Raw genomic sequence first — 19,953 nt, 5'->3', positions numbered from 1 at the left:
ACTTTTGACATATACAGAGCTTACTGTTAAAAGCGATTCCCAAATCTTTTCAGAGGCCTCCAAGGCAAGGCTTTATTAACCTGTACTTATGCAGTTGTAATTCTGGACCTCTATACTTTTTCCACAGTAACAGTTTATCTTCTAAGATCAGGCCTGTTACCCCAGCCTGTTGTAAACTTTTGGTGTTCCACTATATTCATAATTCTTCCAGGTTTTATGACTTCTACATGGCTAATGAAAAATGGCAACCATATTTTTATCAAAGTTGTTGATAAAATATTGTGCATGAGACAGGGCTAATGATGCAGCAATACAGTGTACTACCAAAGACATATCTGCAATTTGCTTTCTATCTTTTAACAGTGATATCTGAGAAAAGTTATTGTCAGTTACAAATCCATCTGTCCATATTTCTTCAACTTGTAAACAAACTATTAAAGACCATTTTTAGTGCTTGCTGAAGATCAGATATACAATTTCTGTTACATTTCCTTGATTTCTAAATTTAGCAATCAAGGAAAAGTAATAGAATGCACTCCCCTGCCTCCCGCCCCCTGCAGCCAAGATGGTGCAATATTGCCATCTACCCCAAATGGACTCCTAGAGTCGCCAATTTCTATCCTAAGTATGGACATCCTTGGCAGCACTGTGAAGGTTGGAAGATATTCTATATACCTGGATTATTAAAGACCAGGAAATATATGAATACTGACTTTCAGAAAGTGGTTTTTGTATAGGCATAATTTAAAATTTAAAATAACGGTCAGACCTGACTAGATAATTCAGACAAAATTTTAACAAAAAAGACTGCAACAGATTTAAAACCCAATTGGCTAACAAGTTAAGAGATCAAATTCAGAAGTTCAAGTCAACGGTCTCATCAAATCTTGGCTAAAGCAACACAAGGTGGCAAATCCATAGGTTCTCTGTTTGGGAGGCACCTTCAAAAATGTGGAGAAAGCAAGTATTCAAGACTTAAGATCAACAGTACCTATATATGGTCATTTATTCTGGGACCATGGTTTAAGGGGTGGGGACAGGTCAACCACTGTTGAAAATGCCATTGAAGTTTTCTCTGCACTTTGATGCTTATTGAGATCAGAGCCATGTCTGTATGTCAATCCAAAGAGAAGCAGTGCCCGAAGTATGAGGAAAAGATAAACGCTATTCGTTTTCCTTAGAGATGAGGATAGTTTCAGAAATAAATATGACTTTAATATTAAGATTAACCTCTCCAATAAATCTCTTCTGATTATTAATTTTTTTCTAAAATATATATCAAGAGCATAATAACCAATATTGTCCATGTGAAACCTGTTCAATTAATTATATTGGAAATTAAAGAAGGACATTTTTTATAATTATTATACTCCAAACCTTTGTTGGTAGTCCTGATAATCTTGATTCTTCCTTGGATGCAGGCATTGTATATCCTTCTGGATTCTTTAAAATTTTTGTCATATTGAAGTCTATATCTAAAACAGAAAATAAAATATTTTCTTAAATTCTTTCTTTCTTCACAAAAGGCATGATACCCCTTCTTTTTCCTAGCAATGCACCTTAAACATGCAGAGAGGTAAAAATGTATGAGAGACGGTTAGGATATTGTTATAGCTTGCCTCAGTCAGAGGAAATGAATATTCCATCTCATTTTACCTAACAGGGCTTTAGAGTTTTCAAATTCATTCATGTACACTATTTCACATCATCCTCACAAACCATTTTATGAGCTAAGTAACATTTCCCACAATTTATAGATTAGAAAACTAAAGTTAAGGAAACTCTATGACTTTTTCTAAGAGTAAGTCTTGCTCTAAGGTGATAGTTGTTCACATCTATGAATCTAATAAAAACCACTGAATTGTATTCTTTAAATGGGTGAATTGTATGGTATATGAACTATATCAATAAAGCTGTAATTAAAAAAAAACAACAGTACAGGAAGAGAATGCAGACCTAGGTCTTTTGCTTCTAATTTCAGAGCTCTTTCCTTGACCCTCTAGTTAAATGCAATAGGAGGCTTAGGTCTCTGCATGCTAGAGTCTACCTTTTCCATATACTGAAACATACCTAGATAAGGAAAGACTTGGTAATTTTTCAGTGCAACCAGCGTAAATATGCATGAGGCTACCCAGGGAGTCTTGTCTTAAAGGAGAACTATCTGATTTAATCAGCCATGTCAGTCAGCCTAAAAGCATATGCTAATTATTAAGGATATCTTAATGTAGAGCAGAGAAAACAGGTAAGCTGAGAAGTTTGTACTAGATTCTGGCACTGACAATTATTACCAGTTACCAGGTAGACAAATCAGATCTACAGATTGTGATGTTGATGACAAAGCTAGAAGAGTTGAAGAAAGTCACTTGAATTGATTTTTGACATTACCCATTAAAAGATATTAGATACTAGCTTGAAATACTGGAGGCAAGTAGGCATTTATCTCTGGCAGAGATTAAAGAACTAGTTAGCAAGGAATCTGTATTCTAAAATTTTGAGTGGAACCAAAGTTAGATTAAGTTGGGAGTTAGAATGGGCAAGAAAGGTAATGAACCATATAATTTCTCTACTTTAAAACTTGCTCAAAAGCATACAACCCATTATGGAGAAGAATCTGACAATATCTACCAATAATACAGATATTTTTCTTTGACTCAGCAATCCCTCTCCTGAGAATATATTCTACACAATCTTCTACATAAGCACAAAAAATATAGGTACAGGGTTAATGATTATAGCATAATATGTAAACTTTAGAGATTATAAACAACCTGTGCATTTAGCAGTCAGGTACTGGTTGAAAAAACTAGGGCACTCCTATTTAATGGAATACTATAAGCTGTAAAAAAAAAAAATGAGCAAGATCTCCATACAGATGTGAAGATATCAACAGGTCATCTATTAAAGTGAGGAAAGCAAGTTGCAGAACAGTGAAGAGAGCATATTACTTGATTGAATGTATACAATATATAAAATATACTACTCAGTGTAAACGGGAAAGAATGTATACAATGTATACAATATACTACATTCAGTGTAAAAGGGAAAGAATAAGAAGAATCAAATATCTATTGTATTTTCCTTCATTTGTATAAAGAAACACTGAAAAGATAAATAAGAAATGGATAAAAATATTCCTTTTGGGAGGAATGATTAAAAATAAAACATGCTCAATTTTGAATCATTCTTAAATACATATTTAGGTGCTATTACTTAACTTCTAGTCGTTATGAACAGATATGTTACTAATGACAAAAGGACCTCTACATGTCTACCATACCCACAATAAAAGCCTTAGAAGATTGCTTGAACTTTGTTGTAAAATTACTGCCAACAGATTAATATCAGGCAAATATTCTAGACTTGGAGTAACAGCAATAGACATAAAAAGTAAGAGATTAATGAAAAACACAAAGCAAAGAAAGTTTAGAAGTAAAAGAGTCAAAGAAAAATATCATATGTAAAGGAAAAACCCCACCCTGATATGATAAGAGTAATAAGTAATCTTAAAATCACTGAATTTACTAGCTTTTATCCCCCTGCATTCCTCTAATCTGTTGATTTGTTTTAGGTAAAAATATCAATTTTGTCCCTGATTATAGTTTTTATATCCCCTCTGTTCTCAGCATCTCTGAATGCTAGGGAAGGTCACCGGGAACACCAATATTGACTCTACTTGATAAAACTATGAGAAAGTATGTCTCAACTGTTCTTATTAAGTCTTTAGAAATTTCACTAGTGACAAAATATTACAGTCTTACTACACCGACGCTGGGAAAATTTCATTTTCATAATTACCCCCTTTTTATTTTAGGGATATTAAATCTCTTAAAAGGGAGACACTTATGCAAGTAAGTATGGTTACCTTTATCCACTTTTGTAGTTTTTATTCTAATAATCTTTCTGAGATGCGAATAACTCATATATCTTAGCAAAATTAAACTTCATGCAGGCCATATATAATATTATATATCAATAAACTACAGAAACAGAAAAAATGTTAATTAGTTAAAAAATTAAATTAAAAAAAAAAGATGCTCACTGAGGTCAGGAGAACAATGCATGAACAGAATGATAGCTTCAACAGAAATAGAAAATACAAGAAAGTACCAAACAGAAATCACAGAGCTGAAGAATACCTGCACTGAAAAATACATTACAGGGGATCAACAGCAGGCTAGAAGAAGCCAGAAAAAAGAATTAGCAAACTCAAACACAGGGCAATGGAATTCATCCAATCAAAGAAGTAAAAAGAAAAAAAATTTTAAAAGTGAAGATAGCTTCAGCGACTTGTGGGACATTAAACAGACCAACATTTGCATTATAGAGGTCCTAGAAGGAGAAGAGAGAGAGAAAGGGGCAGAACATTTATTTGAAGAAATAATAGCTGAAAACTTCCTTAACCTGGGGAAGGAAATAGACATCCAGATCTAGGAAGCCTAGAGAGTTCCAAATAATATGAGCCAAAGAGACCCACACCAAGACGTGTTATAATTAAACTGTCATAACTTAAAGACAAGGAGAGAATCTTAAAAGCAGCAACAGAAAAACAACTTGTTATGTGGAAAGGAGCCCTCCATAAGACTATCAGCACGTTTTTCAGCAGAAACTTTGCAGGCCAGAAGGAAGTGGCACAATATATTCAAACTGCTGAAAACAAAACAAAACAAACAAACAAAACCTACTAACCAAGAATTCTCTACTCAGCCAAGTTGTTCTACAGAATTGAAGGAGAGATAAATAGTTTTCAAATAGTTTTCCAGACAAGCAAAAGGTGAAGAAATTTATGACCACTAAACTGGCCTTCCAGGAAAGGCTGAAGGGACTTCTTTAAGCTGAAATGAAAGTGCTAATCAGAAATAGAAAAACATATGAAAGTACAAATCTCACTGGTAAACATATAGTAAAATTCAGAAAAATCTAATGTCATAAAGGTGATGAGTTAATCACTTATAATTCTAGTACAAAGGTTAAAAGACAAAAGTAGTAAAAATAACTACAACTACTATAACTTGTTAATGAATATGCAAGATAAAAAGAAACTGTGACATCAAAAACAAAACAAGCGGGAGGAGTAAAAATGTAGAGCTTTAGAATGTCTTTGAACTTAACTTGTCAACTTAAAATAGACTGTTATAGATATGTTACTTTACGTAAGCCTCATGGTAATCACAAAGCAAAATATTATAGTAGATACATAAAAGATAAAGACAAAGGAATCTAAGCATGCCACTAAAAATTATCACCAAGTCACAAATGAGGAGAGCAAGAGAAGAAGAAAGGAATAAAGGAATTTAAAAGCAGCCAGAAAACAATTAACAAAATGGTAAAGAGTACATACATATCAATAATTATTTTAAATGTAAATGGACTAAGTTCCCCAATCAAAAGACACAGAGTGGCTAAATGGATTAAAAACAAAACAAAACAAAACAAAAAAACCAAGACCAATATATACACTGCCTACAAGAGATTCACTTCACATGTAAGGAAACACATAGATAAAGTGAAGGCATGGAAATAGATATTCCATGCAAATGGAAACAAAAAGAAACTTGGATACCTACACTCTTATCAGGGAAAATAGACTTTAAGGCAAAGACTCTAATAAGAAATAAAGAAGGTCATTATATGATAAAGGAGTCATTTCAACAAGAGGATAACATTTGTAAATATTTGTTCTTTTTTTTTTGTTTGCTTGTTTTTTCTCAGAGTGGCTAAACCATTTTATTTTCCCACCAGTGATATGATATAATTTTTCTACGTACTCACCAGCATTTGAAGTTGTCACTATACTTTTTATTTATTTTTCTCACATCTTTATTGGAGTATAATTGCTTTACAATGGTGTGTTAGTTTCTGCTTTATAACAAAGTGAATCAGTTATACATATAGATATGTTCCCATATCTCTTCCCTCTTGCGTCTCCCTCCCTCCCACCCTCCCTATCCTACCCCTCTAGGTGTTCACAAAGCACCGAGCTGATCTCCCTGTGCTATGCGGCTGATTCCCACTAGCTATCTATTTTACGTTTGGTAGTGTATATATGTCCATGCCTATCTCTCGCTTTGTCACATTTTACCCTTCCCCCCCCATATTCACAAGTCCATTCTCTAGTAGGTCTGTGTCTTTCTTCCTGTCTTACCCCTAGGTTCTTCATGACATTTTTTTCCCTTAAATATCATATATATGTGTTAGCATATGGTATTTGTCTTTCTCTTTCTGACATACTTCACTCTGTATGACAGACTCTAGGTCCATCCACCTCATTACAAATAGCTCAATTTCGTTTCTTTTTATGGCTGAGTAATATTCCATTGTATATATGTGCATATCTTCTTTATCCATTCATCCAATGATGGACACTTAGGTTATTTCCATCTCCTGGCTATTGTAAATACACCTGCAATGAACATTTTGGTACATGACTCTTTTTGAATTATAGTTTTCTCAGGGTATATGCCCAGTAGTGGGATTGCTGGGTCATATGGTAGTTCTATTTGTAGTTTTTAAAGGAACCTCCATACTGTGCTCCATAGTGGCTGTACCAATTCACAATCCCACCAGCAGTGCAAGAGTGTTCCCTTTTCTCCACATCCTCTCCAGCATTTATTGTTTGTAGATTTTTTGATGATGGCCATTCTGACTGGTGTGAGATGATATCTCATTGTAGTTTTGATTTGTATTTCTCTAATGATTAATGATGTTGAGCATTCTTTCATGTGTTTGTTGGCAATCTGTATATCTTCTTTGGAGAAATGTCTATTTAGGTCTTCTGCCCATTTTTGGATTGGGTTGTTTGTTTTTTGTTATTGAGCTGCATGAGCTGCTTGTAAATTTTAGAGATTAATCCTTTGTCAGTTGCTTCATTTGCAAATATTTTCTCCCATTCTGACGGTTGTCTTTTGGTCTTGTTTATGGTTTCCTTTGCTGTGCAAAAGCTTTTCAGTTTCATTAGGTCCCATTTGTTTATTTTTGTTTTTATTTCCATTTCTCTAGGAGGTGGGTCAAAAAGGATCTAGCTGTGATTTATCTCATAGAGTGTTCTGTCTATGTTTTCCTCTAAGCGTTTGATAGTTTCTGGCCTTACATTTAGGTCTTTAATCCATTTTGAGCTTATTTTTGTGTATGGATTTAGGGAGTGATCTGATCTCATACTTTTACATGTACCTGTCCAGTTTTCCCAGCACCACTTATTGAAGAGGCTATCCTTTCTCCACTGTACATTCCTGCCTCCTTTATCAAAGATAAGGTGACCATATGTGGTGCATTTATCTCTGGGCTTTCTATCCTGTCCCATTGATCTATCTTTCTGTTTTTGTGCCAGTACCATACTGTCTTGATTACTGTAGCTTTGTAGTATAGTCTGAAGTCAGGGAGCCTGATTCCTCCAACTTCATTTTTCGTTCTCAAGATTGCTTTGGCTATTCGGGGTCTCTTGTGTTTCCATACAAATTGTGAAATATTTCGTTCTAGTTCTGTGAAAAATGCCAGTGGTAGTTTGATAGGGATAGCATTGAATCTGTAGATTGCTTTGGGTAGTAGAGTCATTTTCAAAATGTTGATTCTTCCAATCCAAGAACCTGGTATATCTCTCCATCTGTTTGTACCATCTTTAATTTCTTTCATCAGTGTCTTATAATTTTCTGCATACAGGTCTTTTGTCTCCTTTGGTAGGTTTATTCCTAGATATTTTACTCTTTTTGCTGCAGTGGTAAATGGGAGTGTTTCCTTAATTTCTCTTCCTGATTTTTCATCATTAGTGTATAGGGATGCAAGAGATTTCTGTGCATTAATTTTGTATCCTGGTGTTCTACCGAATTCATTGATTAGGTCTAGTGGTTTTCTGGTAGCATCTTTAGGATTCTCTATGCATAGTGTCATGTCATCTGCAAACAGTGACAGTTTTACTTCTTTTTTTCTGATTTGGATTCCTTTTATTTCTTTTTCTTTGATTGCTGAGGCTAAACCTTCCAAAACTATGTTGAATAATAGTGGTGAGAGTGGACAACCTTGTCTTGTTCCTGATCTTAGAGGAAATGGTTTCAGTTTTTCACCATTGAGAATGATGTTGGCTGTGGGTTTGTCATATATGGCCTTTATAATTTTGAGGAAAGTTCCCTCTATGCCTACTTTTAGCAGGGTTTTTATCATAAATGGGTGTTGAATTTTGTCGAAAGCTTTCTCTGCATCTATTGAGATGATCATATGGTTTTTCTCCTTCAATTTGTTAATATGGTTTATAACACTGATTGATTTGCATATATTGAAGAATCCCTGCATCTCTGGATAAAGCCCACTTGATCATGGTGTATGATCCTTTTAATGTGTTGTTGGATTCTGCTTGCTAGTATTTTGTTGAGGATTTTTGCATCTATGTTCATCAGTGATATTGGTCTGTAGTTTTCTTTTCCTGTGACATCTTTGGTTTTGATATCAGGGTGATGGTGCCCTCGTAGAATGAGTTTGGGAGTGTTCCTCCCTCTGCTATATTTTGGAAGAGTTTGAGAAGGATAGGTGTTAGCTCTTCTCTAAATGTTTGATAGAATTCACCTGTGAAGCTATCTGGTCCTGGGCTTTTGTTTGTTGGAAGATTTTTAATCACAGTTTCAATTTCAGTGCTTGTGATTGGTCTGTTCATATTTTCTATTTCTTCCTGAATCAGTCTTGGCAGGTTGTGCATTTCTAAGAATTTGTCCATTTCTTCCAGGTCGTTCATTTTATTGGCATAGAGTTGCTTGTAGTAATCTCTCATGATCTTTTGTATTTCTGCAGTGTTAGATGTTACTTCTCCTTTTTCATTTCTAATTCTATTGATTTGAGTCTTCTCCCTTTTTTCTTGATGAGTGTGGCTAATGGTTTATCGATTCTGTTTATCTTCTCAAAGAACGAGCTTTTAATCTTATTGATCTTTGCTATCATTTCCTTCATTTCTTTTTCATTTATTTCTGATCTGATCTTTATGATTTCTTTCCTTCTGCTAACTTTGGGGTGTTTTTTTTCTTCTCTAATTGCTTTAGGTGCAAGGTTAGGTTGTTTATTTGAGATGTCTCCTGTTTCTTAAGGTAGGACTGTATTGCTATAAACTTCCCTCTTAGAACCGCTTTTGCTGCATCCCATAGGTTTTGGGTCATCGTGTCTCCATTGTCATTTATTTCTAGGTATTTTTTAATTTCCTCTTTGATATCTTCAGTGATCACTTCGTTATTAAGTAGTGTATTGTTTAGCCTCCATGTGTTTGTATTTTTTACAGATCTTTTCCTGTAACTGATATCTAGTCTCATAGTGTTGTGGTCAGAAAAGATACTTGATACAATTTGAATTTTCTTAAATTTAATAAGGCTTGATTTGTGACCCAAGATATGATCTATCCTGGAGTATGTTCCATGAGCACTTGAGAAAAATGTGTATTCTGTTGTTTTTGGATGGAATGTCCTATAAATATCCATTAAATCCATCTTGTTTAATGTATCATTTAAAGCTTGTGTTTCCTTATTTATTTGAATTTTGTATGATCTGTCCATTGATGAAAGTGGGGTGTTAAAGTCCTCTACTATGACTGTGTTACTGTCGATTTCCCCTTTTATGGCTGTTAGTATTTGCCTTAGGTACTGAGGTGCTCCTATGTTGGGTGCATAAATATTTACAATTGTTATATCTTCTCCTTGGATTGATCCCTTGATCATTATGTAGTGTCCTTCTTTGTCTCTTCTAATAGTCTTTATTTTAAAGTCTACTTTGTCTGCTACTCCAGCTTCTTTTGGTTTCCATTTTCATGGAATATCTTTTTCCATCCCCTCACTTTCGGTCTGTATGTTTCTCTAGGTCTGAAGTGGGTCTCTTGTAGACAGCATATATATGCGTCTTGTTTTTGTATCCATTCAGCCAGTTTGTGTCTTTTGGTTGGAGCATTTAATACATTTATATTTAAGGTAATTATCAATATGTATGTTCCTATTCCCATTTTCTTAATTGTTTTCGGTTTGTTATTGTAGGTCTCTTCCTCCTCTTGTGTTTCTTGCCTAGAGAAGATCCTTTAGCATTTGTTGTAAAGATGGTTTGTTGGTGCTAAACTCTCTCAGCTTTTGCCTGTCTGCAAAGGTTTTAATGTCTCCATCAAATCTGAATGAGATCATTGCTGGGTAGAGTAATCTTGGTTGGAGAGTTTTCTCCTTCATCACTTTAAATATATCCTGCCAGTCCCTTATGGCTTGCAGAGTTTCTGCTGAAAGATCAGCTGTTAATCTTATGGGGATTCCCTTGTGTGTTATTTGTTGTTTTTCCCTTGCTGCTTTTAATATGTTTTCTTTGTATTTAATTTTTGACAGTTTGATTAATGTGTGTCTTGGTGTGTTTCTCATTGGATTTATCCTGTATGGGACTCTCTGTGCTTCCTGGACTTGAATAACTATTTCCTTTCCCGTATTAGGGAAGTTTTCAACTATAATCTCTTCAAATATTTTCTCAGTCCCTTTCTTTTTCTCTTCTTCTTCTGGAGCCCCTATAATTCGAATGTCGGTGCGTTTAATGCTGTCCCAGAGGTCTCTGAGACTGTCCTGAGTTCTTTTCATTCTTTTTTCTTTATTCTGCTCTGCAGTAGTTATTTCCACTATTTTGTCTTCCAGGTCACTTATCCGTTCTTCTGCCTCAGTTATTCTGCTATTGATTCCTTCTAGAGTATTGTTAATTTCATTTATTGTGTTGTTCATCGTTGCTTGTTTCATCATTAGTTCTTCTAGGTCCTTTTTAAAAGTTTCTTGCATTTTCTCTATTCTATTACCAAGATTTTGGATCATCTTTACTATCATTATTCTGAATTCTTTTTCAGGTAGACTGCCTATTTCCTCTTCATTTGTTAGGTCTGGTGGGTTTTTATCTTGCTCTTTCATCTGCTGTGTGTTTTTTTTCTTCTCATTTTATCTTACTGTGTTTGGGGTCTCCTTTTTGCAGGCTGCAGGTTCGTAGTTCCCGTTGTTTTGGGTGTCTGTCCCCAGTGGCTAAAGTTGGTTCAGTGGGTTGTGTAGGCTTCCTGGTGGAGGGGACTAGTGCCTGTGTTCTGGTGGATGAGGCTGGATCTTGTCTTTCTGGTGGGCAGGTCCATGTCTGGTGGTGTGTTTTGGTGTGTCTGTGGAGTTATTATGGTTTTAGGTAGCCTCTCTGCTAATGGGTGGGGTTGTGTTCCTGTCTTGCTAGTTTTTTGGCATAGGTTGTCCAGCACTGTAGCTTTCTGATCATTGAGTGAAGCTGGGTGTTGGTGTTGAGATGGAGATCTCTGGGAGATTTTCGCCATTTGATATTATGTGGAGCTGGGAGGTCTCTTGTGGACCAGTGTCCTGAATTTGGCTCTCCCACCTCAGAGGCACAGCACTGACTCCTGGCTGCAGCACTAAGAGCCTTTCATGCACACGGCTCAGAATAAAAGGGAGAAAAAGTAGAAAGATAGAAAGAAAGAGGATAAAATAAAATAAAATAAAGTAAGTTAAATAAAAGTTATTAAAATAAAAAAATAAGTATTAAGAGAAAAAAATTTTTTTAAGTAAAAAAAAGAAAAAGAAAAAAAGGACAGATAGAACCCTAGGACAAATGGTGAGAGCAAAGCTATACAGACAAAATCTCACACAGAAGCATACACATACACACTCACAAAAAAGAGGAAAAGGGGAAAAAATAATAAATCTTGTTCTATAAGTCCACCTCCTCAATTTGGGATGATTCATTTTCTATTCAGGTATTCCACAGATGCAGGGTACATCAAGTTGATTGTGGAGATTTAGTCCGCTGCTCCTGAGGCTGCTGGGAGAGATTTCCCTTTCTCTTCTTTGTTCGCACAGCTCCTGGGATTCAGCTTTGGATTTGGCCCTGCCTCTGCATGTAGGTCGCAGGAGGGCTTCTGTTGTTCGCTCAGACAGGACGGGGTTAAAGGAGCCGCTGATTCGGGAGCTCCAGCTCACTCAGGGGTACGGAGTGTGGGGCGAGCCTGCCGCGGCAGAGGCCGGCGTGATTTTGCACCAGCCAGAGGCGCGCCATGCGCTCTCCCGGGGAAGTTTTCCCTGGATCCCGTGACCCTGGCAGTGGCAGGCTGCATAGGCTCCACGGAAGGGAGGTGTGGAGAGTGACCTGTGTTTGCACACAGGCTTCTTGGTGGCGGCAGCAGCAGCCTTAGCATCTCATGCCCATCTCTGGGGTCCGCGCTTTTAGCCGCGGCTCACGCCTGTCTCTGGAGCTCCTTTAAGCAGCGCTCTTAATCCCCTCTCCTTGCGCACCAGGAAACAAAGAGGGAAGAAAAAGTCTCTTGCCTCTTCGGCAGCTCCAGACTTTTTCCCGGACTCCCTCTCGGCTAGCCGTGGTGCACTAACCCCCTGCAGGCTGTGTTCACGCCGCCAGCCCCAGGCCTCTCCCTGCGCTCCGACCGAAGCCCAAGCCTCAGCTCCCAGCCCTGCCTGCCCTGGCAGGTGAGCAGACAAGCCTCTCGGGCTGGTGAGTGCTGATCGGCACCAATCCTCTGTGCGGAAATCTCTCCGCTTTGCCCTCCACACCCATGTCGCTGTGCTCTCCTCCGTGGTCCCAAAGCTTCCCCCCTCCACCACCCGCACTCTCCACCCGTGAAGGGGTTTCTAGTGTGTTGAAACTTTCCTCCTTCATGGCTCCCTCCCACTGGTGTAGGTCCCATCCCTATTCTTTTGTCTCTGTTTATTCTTTTTTCATTTGCCCTACCCAGGTACATGTGAGTTTCTGGCCTTTTGGGAGGTCTGAGGTCTTCTGCCAGCATTCAGTAGGTGTTCTGTAGGAGTTGTTCCATGTGTAGATGTATTTCTTATGTATCTGTGGGGAGGAAGGTGATCTGCGTGCCTTACTCTTCTGCTATCTTCCCCCGGCCCTCAATATTTATGTTCTTAGCATAGGCTCACCTAAATATATAAAGCAAATATTCATGGACTTTGAGGGAGAAATTGACAGCAATCCAATACTAGTAGGGGACTTTAATACCCCACTTTCATCAATGGATAGATCAGTCAGACAGAAAATCAGTAAGGAAACTTTTACCTAAACTACACGTTAAACAGAGGGAGTTAACAGACATACATAGAACATTCTATCCTAAAGCAATAAAATACACATTCTTCTAAGGCACACATGGAACAGTCTCCAGGGAAGATCATATATTAGGCCACAGAACATGTCTTAATAAATTTAAGAAGATTGGCATCATATCAAACATCTTTTCTGATCACAATGGTGTGAAACTAGAAGTCAATTACAAGAAGAAAACTGGAAACTTCATAAATATGTGGAGATTAAACGACATGCTACTGAACAACAAATGGGTCAAAGAAGACATTAAAAGAGAAATAAAAATTATATTGAGACAAATGAAAATGGAAATACAACAAACCACAACATATGTGATGTAGCAAAAGCAGTTCTAAGAGGGAGATTCATAGCAATAAATGCCTACGTTAAGGAACAAGGACAATATCAAATAAGCAAAATTAACTTACTCCTCAAGAAACAAGAAAAAGAAGAACAAACTTATCCCAAAGTTAGTAGAAGGAAGGAAATAAAGATCACAGTGTAAATAAATGAAATAGAGACTAAAAAGACAATGAAAAAGATCAATGAAACTAAGAGCTGGTTTTTTGAAAAGATAAACAAAATTGACTAAGAAAAAACCAGAGTGGACTCAAGTCAGACATGAAAGAGATGTTATAACTGGTACCATAGAAATACAAAGAATCATAAAACACTACTATGAACAACAAATGCCACCAAATTAGATAACCTAAAAGAAAAAAATAATTTCCTAAAAACCTACAACTACCAAGACTGCTTTAAGAAGAACTAGATAGCCCTAACAGACCAATAGCAAATTAGGAGATTAAAGTGGTAATTTTAAAAATCTCCCAACAAAGGAAAGCATAGGACGAGATAATGTCATGGCTGAATAGTACCAAACATTAAATGAAAATTTATAACAATCCTTTAAAATTCTTCCAAAAGGTAGAAGAAGAGGGAACACTTTTAAACTCATTTTATGAGGTCAGCATTACCGTGATACCAAAGCCAGACAACAGAAGAAAACTATAAGCCAATATCTCTGATGAACCTAGATGCAAAATTTCTAAATAAAATACTATCAAACAAAATTCAACAACACATGAAAAAGATTATACACCATGATGAAGTGAGATCCATACCTGTGATGCAAGTTTGGCGTATTATAAGCAAATAAATTAATGTGTTATATCACATGAGCATAATTAAAGATAAAAACCACACGATCATTCCAATAGATGCTGAGAAAGTATTTGACAAAGTTCAACATTTATTCACAATAAAAACTCTCATAAACAGGTATAGAAGGAAATTTCCTCAACAGAAATAGAAAAAATAATTCTAAAATTCTTATGGAGCCACAAAAGACTCCAAACAGCCAAAGCATTCTCGAGAAAGAACAAAGTTGGAGGCATCACCACACTTCCTGATTTCAAATTATATTACAAAGCTATAGTAATCAAAACAGTATGGTACTGGATTTAAAACATATATAGACTGATGGAACAGAATAGAGAGCCCCAAAATAAACCCAATAATATGTAGTTAACTAACTTTTGACAAACACACCAAGAATACACAATGGACAAAAGATAGTCTCTTCAAAAAATGGTGTTGGAATGGCTGGATAGCCACATGCAAAAGAATGAGATTCAACCTTTATCTTACACCATACATGAAAGTCAACTGAAAATGAATTGAAGACTTAAACGTAAGACTCAAAACTGTAAAACTCTTAGAAGAAAACATAGGAAAAAGCTCCTTAGTAATGGCCTTAGCAATGAATTTTTTGGATATGACAATAAAAGCTAAGCAACAAAAGCAAAAATAAACAAGTGGGACTATATCAAACAAAAGCTCCTGCACAGAAAAGGAAGCAGTTAATTAAATGAAAAGGCAACTTATGGGTTGAAAGAAAATATCTACAAACCATACATCTAATAAGGGTTTAATGTCCAGAATATATAAATAATTCCTACAAATCAATAGCAGCAAGAAAATCCAATTAAAAAATGGGCAAAGGACTGAAGAAGATATATTTTTTAAAGAAGACATACAAATGGCCAACAGGCATATGAAAATGTGCTCTACATCACCAATTATCAGTAAATGCAAATCAGAACCACAATGAGATATCAACTCACACCTGTTCAGATAGCCATTATCAAAAAGATAACAAGTGTTGTTGGTCATGTGGAGTAAAGGGAACTCTTGTACCTTGGTGGGAATGTACATTGGTTCAGGCTTTGGAAAACAGTATGGAGCTTCCCCCACGACTCCCACCAAAAACAACACTTTCATATAATCCAGCAATTCCTCTTCTGGGTATATATCCAAAAGAAATGAAATCATTACCTCAAAAAGATATCTGCACTCCCATGTCACTGCAGCATTATTCACAGTAGTCAAGGTATGGGAACAATCTAAGTGTATGTTGATGGATAAATGGATATAGAAATTGTAATACACACACACAGTGGACAATTATTTAACATTTAACAGCCAACTTAACAAAGGACATCCTATTCACACTCTTCACAGAGTCCACAAGATAAAAAAGAATTTCTGTGAAGATTTCCAGCTCTTCTTGGCACTTGGGTCAGATGGCACTGTCTTTTTTTATGGAGGCCTTGCAGAAAAACCCACTCTATGAAGCAGTTCATAGAGGTTTTGAGGATACCTTTATCATAAGGATAAGGAGATTCACAACCTTTTAAAAATAGCAATCTTAGGTTCACGCTAAACACAACGAATAGCAAAGCATCATTCAGCTCAAACACTTTGAAGGATTTCATTATTATGTAATTTGAGCACCCCAACAAAAAAACTGTTGAAGCATTCAGTTAAATGTGGAATATAAAACAGCCAAAATGAACAAGAAGAAAATGTAAGGATAAGCGGTATAGAAGGCTACAAAAGAAGAGATTATGGAATAAAAAGACTAATATATTTTATTGTGTAAAAATTCAAAGTTCCTGCTAGCTAAAAAGTACCACAAATGAAAAACTGGGAGACCTTTTTCTAATAGAATGACAGATGAAACAAAAACCTCAGTAGAAATTGGATGAAGGACATAAGAGGTAAATCACAAAACAGAACACAATTGGCAGGTCATCTTTCTTTAAAAAGTTCAGGAGGCTTCCCTGGTGGCGCAGTGGTTGACAGTCCACCTGCCGACGCAGGGGACACGGGTTCGTGCCCAAGTCCGGGAAGATCCCATATGCCGCAGAGCAGCTGGGCCCGTGAGCCATGGCCGCCGAGCCTGCGCGTCCGGAGCCTGTGCTCCACAATGGGTGAGACCACAACAGTGAGAGGCCCGCGTACCGCAAAAAAAAAAAAAAAAAAAGTTCAGGGACGTCCCTGGTGGTCCAGTGGCTAAGACTCCACACTCCCAATGCAGGGGGCCCGAGTTTGATCCCTGGTCAGGGAACTAGATCCCACATGCTGCAACTAAGAGTTCGCCTGCCACAACTAAAGATTCCACATGCTGCAACGAAGATCTCGCACGCGGCAAAGAAGATCCTGTGTGCCGCAAGACCCGACACAGCAGATAAATAAATAGTTTTAAAAAGTTCAATTTTGTCAGTAAACAAAGAAATTAAAACACCACTGATATATCCTTTTTCTAATTGAAAAAAAAAGAAAGAAAAAATGACAATGCACAATGTTGTTAACTCATATGTAATCTTATGTGCTAATGACAGGCCATAGTCTTCCCTACTAGTTACCACACTCCTCCAAATCCAGGGAACATCTGGATTTGAATGAGGGGGTGGCAACCTCTGTTTCTTGGTCTCTTTAACTCCACAACCTCTTCCTCACTGGACTGGAGGGGAAGAGAAGTACTCCAGTACTTTCCTCCTAGGAAATTCTTTTGTTTCTTTAACATTTCTTCCTCACCATCTTTTATAATAGGCTGAAGGTAGGCTCATGTCCTGCAAGGTAGTCCATGACCTTTCTTTGGGATGTACCTACTGATGTCCTCAGCCTTTATCACCTCAGAGGAAATGAAGATAGAAACAGTGTCATTTTAACATTCCATTACATAGTTTGAGTGGATTTGTGTTACAACCGAAAGCACTTTGACTAGGACACTTGTTTTAAGTCCTCAGTTTCTCAAGGGTAGTTTACTTGGATTGGGCACAGTTAGCAAAAACTACTACATATTAAAATGATCACTTATCTTACCCATATTCATTCATTTCACAAATGTCCACTAAGTTTAAATTACATATTTGATGCCTGGGATACAAAGATGAAAAAAGACAGGGCTCACTAAGCAGGGGAGGTGGAAACAAGTCTGAGACATATTGTCATGGAATTGCAATGCAATGTGATAGTGGTATAGTAGAAGAAAAGACAGAAATGCCACAAGAACACAGCTATCCTCTCAGTTGCAGGTCAACTCGGAATTCCAAAGAATTGGGAAACTTTTTTTGTTTCCCACCTGCTGAATTACTTGAACAGTGACATCACACCAGATTGGCCTTGTGTTTATTCCAAAACTCAAAGTATAAGGAAAGTATAAGGAAACTACGGTGTAAAGAAACTGTGGCATAAAGATGCCTTTTAAACTGTTCTGATCTAATAATAGTTTAGGTTGTAGATACAAGATTTAAAACAATAAGATAATAATACATATTGAAGGGTTAATATTTTTCTTAAATCTTTCTTATTTAATTTTCTTGTGTTTTTTACAAACTCTATAGTTACTTTGACAGGATTTTCTTTTAATTTTTTTTTTATTGAAGTATAGTTGATTTACAATGTTTCAGAAGTACAGCAAAGTGATTCAGTTATACATACATATATATGTATATATATATCAATTCTTTTCCAGATTCTTTTGCATTATAGGTTATTATAAGATATTAAATATAGTTCCCTGTGCTATACAGTAGGTCCTTGTTGCTTATCTATTTTATATATAGTAGTGTGCATCATCTGTTATTCCCAGATTCCAAATTTATCCTCCCCCACTTTTCTCCTTTGGTAACCATAAGTTTGTTTTCTATGTCTGTGAGTCTATTTCTGCTTTGTAAATAAGTTGATTTGTAACATTTTTTTAGACTTATCATATAAGTGATATCACATGATATTTGTCTTTCTCTGACTTGCTTCACTTAGTATGATAAACTCTAGGTGCATCCATGTTGCTGCAAATGGCATTATTTCATTCTTTTTGATGGCTGAGTAATATTCCATCACACACACACAACACACACACACACACACACACACACACACACACATACACACACACACATCTGCTTTATCCATTCACCTGTCAATGGAGATTTAGGTTGCTTCTAAGTCTTGGGTATTGTAAAGTGCTACAGTCAACATTGGGGTGCATGCATCTTTTCGAATTAGAGTTTTCTCCGGACATATGCCCAGTAGTGGGATTGCTGGATCATATGATAGTCCTATTTTCAGTTTTTTAAGGAAACTCCATACTGTTCTCCATAGTGGCTGTATCAATTTACATTCCCACCAACAGTGTAGGAGGGTTCCCTTTTCTCCACACCCTCTCCAGCATTTATTGCTTGTAGACTTTTTGATGATAGCCATTCTGACCGGTGTGAGGTGATACTTCATTGTAGTTTTGATTTGAATCTCTCTGATAATTAGTGATGCTGAGCATCTTTTCATGGGCTTGATCATTTGTATGTCAAATTCTTCTGTACGTCAAATTCTTCTTTGGAGAAATGTCTATGTAGATCTTCTGCCCAGTTTTTGATTAGGTAGTTTGTTTTTTTGATACAGAGCTGCATGAGCTGTCTGTATATTTTGGAGATTAATCGCATGTCAGTCACTTCATTTGCAAGTATTTTCTCCCATTCTCTGCATTGTCTTTTTGTTTTGTTTATGGTTTCCTTTTCTGTGCAAAAGATTTTAAGCTTAATTAGGTCCCATTTGTTTATTTTTGTTTTTATTTTCATTACTCTAGGAGGTGGATCAAAAAAGATATTGCTGTTATTTACGTCAAAGAGTGTTCTGCCTAAGAGTGTTCTGCCTAAGAGTTTTATAGTGTCTGCCATTACATTTAGGTCTTTGATCCATTTTGAGTTTTTTTTTTTTAAATTTTTTTTGTGGTACGTGGGCCTCTCACTGCTGTGGCCTCTCCCATTGCGGAGTACAGGCTCCGGATGCACAGGTTCAGCGGCCATGACTCACAGGCCCAGCTGCTCCGCGGCATGTGGAATCTTCCCAGACTGGGGCACAAACCTGTGTCCCCTGCATCGGCAGGTGGACTCTCAACCACTGTGCCACCAGGGAAGCCCCCATTTTGAGTTTATTTTTTGTGCATGGTGTTAGAGAATGTTCTAATTTCATTCTTTTACATGTAGTTGTCCAGTTTTCGCAGCACCACTTATTAAGGAGGCTGTCTTTTCTCCATTGTATATTCTTGCCTCCTTTGTCATAGATTAATTGACAATAAGTGCATGGGTTTATCTCTGTGCTATCTATCCTGTTCCATTGATCTATATTTCTGTTTTTGTACTAGTACCATACTGTTTTGATGACTGTAGCTTTGTAGTATAGTCTGAAGTCAGGGATCCTGATTCCTCCAGCTTCGTTTTTCTTTCTCAAGATTATTTCGGCTATTCAGGGTCTTTTGTGTTTCCATACAAATTAAAAACTATTTTGTTCTAGTTCTGTGAAAAATGCCATTGGTAATTTGATAGGGATTGTACTGAATGTGTAGACTGCCTTGGGTAGCTTGGTCATTTTAACATTGATTCTTCCAATCCAAGAACATGGTGTACCTTTCATCTGTTTGTGTGGTCTTCAATTTCTTTCATCAGCATCGTACAGTTTTCAGAGTACATGTCTTTTGCCTCCATAGGTAGGTTTATTCTTAGGTATTTCATTCTTTTTGATGTGATGGTAAGTGAGATT

At 36.7% G+C, this 19,953-nt stretch overlaps 1 protein-coding gene across 1 annotated transcript in view; it reads right to left on the bottom strand.

Moving 5' to 3' along the window:
• Positions 1-19,953, bottom strand: part of FAM227B (family with sequence similarity 227 member B) — a 276,474-nt gene that overhangs the window by 43,296 nt on the left and 213,225 nt on the right. The window contains exon 11 of the mRNA XM_089907263.1: positions 1,378-1,475. Coding sequence (XP_089763389.1) covers positions 1,378-1,475 — 98 coding nt within the window. The remainder of the gene's footprint in view (positions 1-1,377; positions 1,476-19,953) is intronic.

Source organism: Delphinapterus leucas, chromosome 2 (assembly GCF_059928025.1).
Source record: "Delphinapterus leucas isolate spDelLeu-1000000601 "Yukka" chromosome 2, BTC_Dleu_Yukka2, whole genome shotgun sequence".
NCBI classification, from domain to species: Eukaryota; Metazoa; Chordata; class Mammalia; order Artiodactyla; family Monodontidae; genus Delphinapterus; species Delphinapterus leucas.
Note: the sequence above shows the minus strand (reverse complement) of the source record. Positions and strands in the feature narration are given on the sequence as shown.